Source organism: Alosa sapidissima, chromosome 8 (genome assembly GCF_018492685.1).
Source record: "Alosa sapidissima isolate fAloSap1 chromosome 8, fAloSap1.pri, whole genome shotgun sequence".
Lineage (NCBI taxonomy): Eukaryota > Metazoa > Chordata > Actinopteri > Clupeiformes > Clupeidae > Alosa > Alosa sapidissima.
Genome location: NC_055964.1, coordinates 19,960,844 through 19,971,916, shown reverse-complemented (window position 1 = coordinate 19,971,916; position 11,073 = coordinate 19,960,844). Strand labels below are relative to the sequence as shown.

At 41.6% G+C, this 11,073-nt stretch overlaps 1 protein-coding gene across 3 annotated transcripts; it reads right to left on the bottom strand.

Moving 5' to 3' along the window:
• Positions 1–1,411: 1,411 nt before the first annotated feature.
• slc1a3a (solute carrier family 1 member 3a) lies at positions 1,412–10,144 on the bottom strand. 3 transcript variants are annotated; one of them, XM_042101806.1, is made up of 10 exons: positions 9,997–10,144; positions 9,048–9,295; positions 8,649–8,786; positions 5,433–5,637; positions 5,099–5,141; positions 4,536–4,807; positions 3,883–4,116; positions 3,596–3,790; positions 3,274–3,408; positions 1,412–2,593 (listed from the first exon to the last, which is right to left on the bottom strand). In XM_042101806.1, the coding sequence occupies exons 2-10, from the start codon at positions 9,226–9,228 to the stop codon at positions 2,392–2,394; spliced, it is 1,605 nt and encodes a 534-aa protein (XP_041957740.1). In that variant the 5' UTR covers positions 9,229–9,295; positions 9,997–10,144; the 3' UTR covers positions 1,412–2,391. The 3 variants fall into 3 exon arrangements, with proteins under 3 accessions (XP_041957740.1, XP_041957742.1, XP_041957741.1); XM_042101808.1 differs by lacking the exons at positions 8,649–8,786; positions 9,048–9,295; positions 9,997–10,144 and adding an exon at positions 5,250–5,336 and having other exon boundaries at positions 5,433–5,466; XM_042101807.1 differs by lacking the exons at positions 5,433–5,637; positions 8,649–8,786; positions 9,048–9,295; positions 9,997–10,144 and adding an exon at positions 5,250–5,421.
• Positions 10,145–11,073: the final 929 nt, after the last annotated feature.

Sequence of the window (11,073 nt, the reverse complement as noted above, 5' to 3'; positions counted from 1 at the left end):
TATCTGATCAAACCAATGGATAACGTTAAATGAACCCAGAGTTGACTAGCATCTAGCATAGCTATGCAGCTTAACTAAGAAGATAATGTCTGAGCCTTGGTTGACCACCGTTTCGCCTATTTACGTTTTTTTCCCCTTAAGAAAAACCGCCACGACCACATTAGCTACAGATAAGACACACTTGAAGCAACTTTACCAGCAAGCGTAAACAAACGGCTCATTTTTGAGAGATGTTACTATCATTACCCAGAGGCCTCCACTTCTCACGATGACTTCTTGGAATCCTCGGACTCAAAACAAGACAATCACCGCACGCATACGCCTCTCAGCGGGGAAATTGCCACATAGTCTGGCTGTCCATTATCGTCAAATCTACAGTTTATGTTAGATGTTCATGTCGATACAACGGCATGTATGAAAAAATAAAATAATTAAATGTTTTGTAAATCGCTTTAGAGTCCCAACAACTATGTGCATGCAGTTATATTTACCTGTGGTTAGGAGACTGCTATAATCAAAGATGGGCTCAGCTCTGGGTGGTATGGTCTGTGGCTCCCCCTCCTGGATGTAATACTTACAAACCAAAACATTGCGACGTGGGATGGTCGACAATTGAGCTAGAACGTAGGCTACATTGTAAGCACACATTCGTGCTAGAACCTTTCTTTTACTGTCTATGGCTAGAACACGCACTGTATGCAGGACTTCAATCCAATAGAATAGTATAATGTCTTGTTGATTTTTATATATTTGTCGTACTTAGGCCTATACCTATAAGCATATGACTTGTGAGGGACATTTCTACCAGAAACTTACACCTAAAAAATCTTGGAAAACAAATTGTTCTTATTCTTGAATCAATCTTGAACTATGAGAAACACCTATTGTGCCATCTCAGGATATGTTTTATTCTGGAATAAAATGCATTTTTGAAAATACCTAATAGGAACTAATAGGCGATTTGTCAGACCCATCACGCTCCATCTATGGCATTAATGTAGGGCTGTGAGAGGGCCTGTTTTAAAGTGGTGTTTTATGTAAACGTAATGAATCATGACTTGGGGACAGTTGTAAATTCCCATTTATTTCAAGAATTATGTTTAATTTAATGTTTTTGTTTGTTTGTTTTTTTAAACATCAGTCTTTATCACAACGAAACTGTGAAAGAAGTAGCTCAGATTTGGCTGGTGACAGCCCATTTTTCAAGATTTGTATTTTTTTGTATGTGTGCGTGTAATGTGTGTATCACTTAACACAACTTATTGCATGTGAATTCAAATAATACAGGGATGATCTGATTATATATTTTTTTCATGCAATAACATTTAAATATTCAACACTAATAGATAGTTCCAGTGCATGGTTGTCTAAAGGATTGCATACATTACATCAAACTGAAGACAAGGGGGGAAACTGTAAAAGAGGGGCTTTTATTAGCTGTACAATTTCAAAAACACCTCTTCACCAAATGTGAAAGAGGTATGCAGGTAGACTTTAAATCATCCGAACCACTGTGGTTCACAGGTTTATTGTAAGTGGAAAGCAAATGTCCACATCTTTTCTCTCTCCCTTACTCAGTACCTACAGGTTATCACATTTAACAAAAACAGTTTGTTAGCTTCCTAGAATAAATGTAAAAAGCCATCACTGACAAGTCACATACAATCAGATGTATTTTAAGCTGTCTTTGATGCCTCAGCGTGGTATGGAATCCATGCAGCTTGACGTCAGAAATGCACATATGCGGTTTGGTGTTGTGCCTTCTTTGCCCTTAGAAAATTCACTGTTTCTCACAATCTGTTTTATTTCTATGTTATACTCACATAATTCTATCACAACATTATAACCATAAGAGTTTGAACAGTTTTGTACAGTTCCACTTAGGCTAACTATAATTATAAAGATTAAATCTAGGTAAAAACAATTGTTGTAATTTGGCAATTTGGTATTAACTGTTCTATTCCCCGTGGTTGCAGCACTCTAAATTTGCTGCCCAGGGTTCATAACCGACATAACAGTTGCAGTTACTCCCTCCCAAAAGTAATGCACCAATGTTTCCAGTTGACAATAGAAAAAAACGTAAAAACAGACCCACAGAAAAACAAAGTTACAAAAAAACACACAGAATGTAAAGCTACCATCACAGCATTTATGCTTGTAATTTTGGAAAAAAATCTAATTGGACATTCAAAAAAATATATATCCATGATTGAATGGTTAAAAACTGTACACAGGCCTGGGCCTGTTTTGTTTGACACTAGCTTAAACCTCAGCTTTGTTTTACCTTAAAAAGTCAAGTTCCATTATTACTCAGACCATTAGGGAAACATCCCCGATTTGTACACCATTCTCCTGTAGAAAAATGACACCCACAAACTGCATGAAGCTGCTCTACATATTGGTTTCACTATCAGGTGCTTTGTTGTCATAGTCAGGGATGAGCTTGTTTGTCTCCTCCATCCGTTGCCTCTCCTCCACCACTGAGTTGCCCACCTCCGCATCCTTAACTTCCAACTCATGTCGGGATAGGTGCTCCACAATGCCTGCTCCAATGGAGTCTCCAAGCACATTAGTGGTGGTCCGCAGTCGGTCACTGTGTGGCAAAATCAGAGGGGAATGAGATGATTTGGAGGATGAAAATAGATACCCTATTAGCTGGCCTAATTACTTGTGATATTTGTGCAATATTAATAACTGACTAGAAAATAGTTTACAGTTTTGCTAGTCTATATTTCCTTATCTGTTGTAACCTATTTCTTTATAAAACTTACAAGGTTGAATGAATATTGCTGACAAAATATAAGAATAAAACAACCTAACACTTAGATACTGAACTGCAGTTATTCAATACTATACACTAGTGCTTGTTATATGTAGCCTGGGAATACCCATACGAACTTTTGGTAAATTTGGGATTTGCTCTGCAGGTCCGTCTGGCCAAGAGGCTATTGAAACCCATTTCCAATGTCCCTAAAAATCGGGCATGCAAATACAATTGCTAATCTGGCATGGACGTGTATTTCTTTGGAATTGAGTAAACAACTGCATTTTAAACCTTTGTTTACAGCTACACTTCTGAGACAATTTGGTAAGAGTTTAATGCACCGATTTAAGTTTAATTTCTCTGCTAGTAATGCCCTTGCTGGAAGTCGTAAATCAATTAACCTTTTCCAGATCCACTTCCAATTGAGAAGGGTCGGGTGTCAACGAGCCTATGTTATAGGGTTATACTTTAGGAAATACCAAGCAGAGGACACAATTAACTGAACTTACAGAAACCAGTCCACAGCGATGATCAGGGTGATGTCATCAGTGGGTAGTCCTACAGAGGTCAGCACAATCACCATGGTGACCAGACCAGCCTGAGGGATTCCAGCTGCACCAATACTAGCGGCTGTGGCTGTAATGCTGTTCCAGAGGGAAAGAAAATACACTTTTCTCACTAATCAGCTGGGATCTTCTTGTATTACATGTATATTACACATATACACATGAAGTCATTTACACGGGTGAAAAGATCCTGGAATGCACTTAAATTAAGTTCAATATTTCCACAATCTTCTGGAATTACTTCTGAAATCAAGAGGCACTGCACCTGATGGTGAGAATCTGGCCAAAGTTCAAATCCATATTGTTGACCTGGGCAATGAAGATGGCGGCCAGAGCCTCGTATAAAGCTGTGCCGTCCATGTTGATGGTGGCCCCGACCGGCAACACGAAGCGCGTCACCCGCTTGTCGACTTTGTTGTTTTCTTCAAGACACTTGAAAGTGATAGGCAACGTGGCAGAACTGTTGAGTAGCAGTAATTAAGAGCAGTGAGAAACACACCGTAAAACAGAGACCTCGCAGCACAAACACTCTGGTGAGATGGCGTCTCTCACCTGGACGACGTGCCAAGGGCCGTGATGAGTGCCTGCAGCAGACCGCCGATGAACACGAAGGGGTTCTTCCGTGTGACAATGAAGTAGAGCGTGGGCAGCACCACGATGGCGTGAATAAGCAGGCCAGTTATGACGGTCACCGTGTACATGGCCAACTGGCTGCCCATCTGTGTGATGTCATCCATCTCCACAATCTTCCCAGCAATCAGGAACATGATACCCACTGGAGCATACCTGTCAAGAAACACACACTCATCAGAACTGCTCCACTTTTCGGCTCCACTTTTTCCTGTGACTTTGTAGACAGCTCTAGATAGGTATTCACTCACCATACTGTAAAAAGAACTATGCATGAACAAAATATCACTAATCAAAAACAAATGTCTTCCTGAGAAAATGCAGTTATGATATTATCAAATTGGGAGGATTATGGACCTCCAATGTGGGAAATATTTTCTCAAAGATAAGTTTTGTTTTTCCCTCAAGTGGTGTGGCTGTAACATGTGGCCTGACTGACGTTCTTACAATCCTAAGCATGAAAACACTTCAGTTCAATCCTGAGCATGAAAACACTTCAGTTTAATAGTGTGGGACACCACCAAATTGGAAATTACTAGATTTCTCATACTTTTAAGCCATTTCCAAGCTCTTACCACATAATGATGGCAACCAGTCTCATGATGGCCTCGTTGAGGCAGTCGAAGAAGTCTTTTAGAGGCTGTCCCTGCTCCTTCATGCTCCCAATGATGAGGCCAAAACACATGGAGAATACCACCAGTCCCAGGGCATTAATGCTGTTCACCGTCCCTAGGACAGGGATCACCTCCTCCCGAGTGATTTCGTGAGAGCCATTAGTCAGGTTGAAAATGGAGTCATTTACTGTGATCTTCACATGCACCACTCGCTTCCCATACGTGGTCTTGAACTATGAATGAAGGAGAGACCATGACAATGGTGTGAGGATTGCATGACGATGAATAATTACTTAGTGAAATACTGATGGAAATTATGTACAACAGTGTATGCAAGATAAACAAGAACTGAATGGTTCTTCAAATGTTATGAACTGTTAGGTACAAGAGACACTTGTGTACACACAGTAACTGAAGTCCTGCACATGAAGCTCATGCCTCATCAGCCTCAGTACTTTGAAGATAATATTTTTACAAAGACAAGATTTTCTTTGGGAGAAGATAAGCAACCCTAGCAGTATTACCTGGTGTGTGCATGCTTGCACAATATTCGGTGGGAACATGTTTCTGTAAAAGAATAAACAGAAAAGTAAAATTATTCCGGTAAAAGACTAATGACAACACTGCAACAAACGGCTTTTCTTGGTTAGTCAGTAAACTGTTAATGAATGTTACCCTCATGGACTGTTCTAGGGTGCTGTTGCAGTCACAGATCAGAGCTCTGGGCCAAATCTAGTTTGGACAGAGTAACATGGCAATGTGCTGTGGAAGAACCAGAGAGACACACAGTCCGTATTTTCTCATAGCCCCCTCCAGTGCAACCAACCTCACCACTCCCCCTGCCCACCGTGAGAATACCTGATGAGGTCCAGGAAGGCGTCGGCCGGGCTGACTTGCTCGATCTTTTCTTGCTTGGTGAATTCATCCTTGCCACCTTTGCCCGGGTGGATTATGAGGACCATGACGATGCCAATGAAGACGGCGATGATGGTGGTGGTCGTGTAGTAGACCACCGCGCGGATGCCCATCTTGCCAGACGCTCGGCTGTCCAGAGCAGCCATCCCTGGAGTTCAGCGGAGGAAAACAGTCAGTGATACTGTATTTGGCTGTGATTTTGGGCTCTTAAGCAATGATTTTAAACAGTTGAGCGCTGGAGCTCTGTCAAAATTAAATTGTGCAGCCCGTGAGGCAGAAGGGCTGAGGGGACTTCTCTGGGTTTACAGAGATTGTACAGAGAGATATGAGATTCCTGCATAAGTAGATCAAATAGAAAACTACAATAGTCAGGGGCATAGCCTACTGCCTATTGTGGGTTGAATTGAATACATCAATATGCTCTGCACAGAATGCAGTTTTCAACAAAATTCACAAGCTTTCACCCTTCAGAATATATAGGTGAACCAAAGAATGTGGCATAGCAATAAATGAGAGACACTAAGCTAGAAGCACAAGAAGCACAAGAAAAGAAAACCTCAGAGAATAGGAACAGAAGCCCTGAAAAAACAATAGATCCATGGGGCAGTAAAATGAAAGGTCTGGTATTTTTTTTTTTTTTTTTTTTTTTTTAACTGTCAGCCGCCATTCCACATTATTATTGCTTTTCAGCTGCTGTCCAAGCAAAAGCACTTTTTGTGTCGGTGAGATGTATGTGTTCTTTTGATAGTGAACTACATGCCCTCTCCGTGGCCTTGGGCCTCCTCCTCTTTTACCCCCGCACACACTGATCTCATGGCCCTGGACCTTTCTCTTTCTTTGCTATCCTTCCTCTTCCTTTTTGTCAGGCCTGGGAAACTTGTTGACTAGTCATGTTCGCCCCCTGACACAATAATTACCCTCATCGCCCTGGAAACAAGGAGCACTGCAGCCGAAGGCTTATCCTTTCGGACAAATGACTTTCTTATTCAGGGAGCTGTTGCAGGAACAAAGTGTCACACAAAAGTGAAAATGCAGTGCCGGCCCACACATAAGGTTGTGCCACTTCAAAGTTGTTCTCAACTTCTGGACAGAACTAATAAATAGCAATTGCCATTACGGAAGCCTTTTGTATTCTAAGGAATCACTAAGATGGTGCATGTACAATAAAAGCAGAAGTTTTCCCTTAACTTGGAATACTCTAAAAGCAGTGCTGTGAGGATATCACAACTTATCGCACATGTTTTAGACATTAAAGGCACATTTAGTGATCATATGCAATTTCATGCCCATGCTATTTTTTTGTCACATTCACATCTCACTCACAATCCTGTCTAACAATCATATCTCACAATCTAACTCACAATCCGCTAGGTGACTATTCTGTCACTGTAAAAAAAAACGGCCTCTGTCCTCTGTAGGCAACCTGGGCTACGAAAACTGGAAACAAACAAAGTGGGGGCAGTCTGTCCCCCAAACAAAAATGAAATGAAATGAAACCCTGTATGGAGTTTCTCTTGGAATACTGAAGGGGGAGGGGTGAGCCACCTCCCTGGCGTGTTTCCTTTTGTTCTTGGTTAAAATATAACACAATGTCCTGCACAATTGTAGTCTGTACTTTTAATTGATGGGCCATGCTATACATTCACTGTGATGTGTGAGGTAAAGTTACACCATTGTAAGCAAAGTACTTTAGAGACACATGTGAAAGCTGTAAGACAACTGATAAACAAAGGCTTTCAATACAAACTAGCGCATCAGATGTGTAAATGCCTTCCAAAGTAAAGGTGTTGCTGCTGAAAGCAGACAGTTCATACTCCGTGGGTTTGGGCTCTGTTTTGAGACACATTCCTCTTAATTGCATTAACTGGTTAATTGGCTCTGCCTTTCATGTTTACCTATTCCTTCTTTCTCAGCGGCAGGAAAAGCTTTATAACTGTGAAATGCTATTACAGAGCAAGACAGAGAGAGAGAGAGAGAGAGAGAGCGCTTCAGGGAATCTACAATAGAAATGACTGCTTTCAGTGGCTGGTGAATGAGGCTTTTGTGTCCTCTGTCCATACCTCTCCACGGCTGTAGTGCCCTCTGACCCCCCTCAGACCCCCCGTGCCCCCCCCCCCCCCGCGCCAATCTCTAGCTTTGAAGAGGAGCTTACTGAGGACTGACCACACAGGAGCGGTGCACACTGGACTCCTCCTGTGGCACACAGGTCATTTCCCCTGCCCTGCATCACTTGCTGTTCTATCCATCTGTGCTCCATGCATCTGGATTCAAGACTCATGTTTCCTGAAGAGACCAACCCCAACCCCACCCCCCCCCCCCCCCCTCCACTCTCATATCAAAGAGACATCTGTGCATTATCTAAATAAGGTGTAGTGTTTCTGGACTGCGCTGCTCAAGTGTTGCTGCTAATGCAACCCAGGTCTTACTTTCATGCTGACCTTGTGGGAAAAATCGTTTGTGGTGCTTTAACTGAATGTTTTCTGAAAAGTAACATTATATTTAGTTTTGCGTTCTTGTGATTAGTCTACTAAAATTAAACAAATAAAATGTGACAAGATATTACTATAATGTAAAAAGAATATCACTCAAAACTTGTTCAGTCGTGGGCTTTCAATGAAGGTTTTTTTTAGATATTTCCCAAAATACCTGTTTTAATGAGAAACAAAATGTTTCTCCCATATAATACGTTAACAGAGAAGGCTTTCTTTTACACTGGTTCCCAAACAACAATGCTGCCATTAGATATTTGCCATCTGAGAGAGTATCAAAAATAAAATGTCTACTGGGCACACACAGTCTAATCACTGCCTTGTCCTCAAAGGTGCATGGCACATTCCCAAAACAATGAATAAACAAATAGGGGCAGAGCCTGAAACTATGCTAAAGATTACTAGGTCATTCAGTCAAGGCCATTTTCCCGCAACACCTTACCATAACCCAATGAAAGGTCAACATAGGCCTACATAAAATGGGATACTCTGAATTTATAGTATTACAGTGTATTTATGATTTTTGTTCAAATTGTTTGTGCCCCACTAATCCTATAGCAGATGTGCAATGGTTGTGGAGTGAATATGAAATATGAAACATATTGCTCCGGGAGTTGTTTTATCACCATGCAATCGAAGGTGGCTGATGTGTAGCCTTGGCTTCACCTACCTGTAATTAAACTGGAGACCAGGAGTGGAAGCACCAGCATCTGCAGCATGCGCATGAGCAGCTCACCAGGAAAAGAGAAATATTGCACGTCCCGGTATGACATCTTATAGGGACGCAAGGCAAAGCCCAATGCGATCCCTACACAACAGACACAAAATAGTGCACATCAATTTCCATTAACTCACAGAATGAAAAGATCACAAATAATACCAAGTCCATCAAGAAGTAAAGTGCTTTTTCTTGAAAGGTGCTCTGCAAAGCACCCTTAACTGTACACCGAGACATCTTTACCAAAAACTGGCAATTTACTAATTATAAAGTAGTTATTTTGTCGCAACATATTTTTGGCATATGCATATGGCAGTGAGTGGGGGAATATTACATGTTACAAGTTCTTACCTAAAATAACTGCAACGACGGTGAGAATGACAAAGGCATTTTTGTAGAAAAAACCCTTTACGTCCTCCTTGGAGATATTTTCCACTTTCTTCCTGGCCTTCATTGAGCGGCTCTGTATGCCCTGCCGGATTTGCTGCACCCGATTCCTCGGTAGCGGATTCTCCTTGTTACTCTGAGTCATGCTTCCAGATGCCAGAGACCTGTCGCTGGATTTTTTTGCTCTCTTATGGAAATGGATTCCTCTAGCCCTGTGGGAGGAACGTTTCCTGAAGTGAGCTCATCTTTCAGCTTAATGAACTGGTTAGTAGGTGGACCTCAATAGCCACAAAATAAAGAAAATGGGGCTTTAAAGAAAGCTGCTTCTTCTTCCTGTGGTGTTGATGTCCTGGATTGCCATGTCACAAAACATCTGTTAAATTATCCCCTCAGCCATCAGCTGGCTGGGTCTCGTGCCACATCTCAGAGGGAGTGCATTCCAAGAGCCATCAAGCATGCATAAAAGAACTCATTCATAAAATTAAGTTTTACAAATGATTGCCGATTAGGAAGTTGAAACACACACACACGACAAAGAGCAGTTAGTTCCCTCCAATCGACTTCCCCAAATGACATCTTGGGGACATTGACCACATGGTGAAAAAATCACACATGAGGATAAATTCAGTTGATGGCAAATGTAAATAAGTGTAGTTATGTAACTACTGGACGCGTGCTCAGCTTCTGTCGCCGTAAACACAGAGTTCGTATGAGCTAAGCCAAGGAGGAAAGCCAAGCAAAGCATGACCAAACTCTCTGCACTCCACCGAGCCACAAAAGGAAAACAGCCTCACATGGTGTCAATGATAAGCACATTGTTCTCCAGACTAAGTCAAAACAGTAAAACTATCTTGGTAGTGATCATATTTTGAATAAAAAGGGGGGAGTTTAAGGAATGAAAGAGTGCATTTACCTCAGGAGACGTTTCTCAGTCTTGGTTGAAGAATGAAATGGAATATCTTGAGCAATATCAGCCCTGAGCAGCTATGTGTGTGTGTGTGTGTAAGAGAGTAAGTGAGGCGCCAACTCCAGAGGAGAGAAGAGGAGAGGAGGGACTGAGGCGAGTGGAGAATCAAAGAGCCAATAATAGAGGGGAGTGGGGGGCGGAGGCGGTGCATGGGACTGCCAGCTCGACCCTAGAAAGGGAGGGGAAAAGAGGAGACTTTCCTCTCTCTCCCTCTCCCCCTCTCTCTCTCGTTCAGAAGTAGAATTGCTTGTGGGTCTTCCCTCCAGTTAAAGTATGTCAAAGAATAATGAATTGGCAAACAGATCAAAGTCTTTTTTCCCCTCCCTTTCTCCTCTCACACTTATGTTGCACACATGGTCATTGGATGAGATACTTAACGTTGGTCATTATAGGCCTCATCTTAATTTGTTGTTTCCAAGTCATTATGACCCGGTTTTCAAGTACTATAAGCAGTCTGAAAGTAAATATTTACCCACCAAAGTAATGTGTGCTTTTCACCTACTTTCAGCAGTGGAAGGCTCTGTCCAGTTAAATTCATGGAAAGAGATAACAAAATAAACAGCCCACGTCAGCTCACTTTGTGTGGTGTGGTTTGTAGCCTGTCATACAACGCAGTCTGCTCCTACTCAGTGCCTCTGAACTAACTTTAAAAGTGGTAAACATATTGAACACAGTTGTCTCTGTCAGATTATCTTTTTTTAAATATCATAAATGAGTCATTGAATGACATAACAATAGTGCATGTAACTATTCAGACATCCATGCTATCAACAGTAATAGGTTTCCACGAGAAATGGTTTATATTTATGCAGAAGTATCCATTAGCCAGTAGCCAATAAGAATGTGGTAAAACAGTTTGACTGTGTGAGCAATCATCTTGGCTGCTGACAAAAGCCATTGTCAGTATTTCAAAGCTAAAAATGTTTACTGCTGTAATGTATTCCTTATGTTAATAGATCATATATTCTTATTAGAGATAGCCTTGCTTTTGCAGGCACAGCAAGTTAAACTGTCTGACTCTGT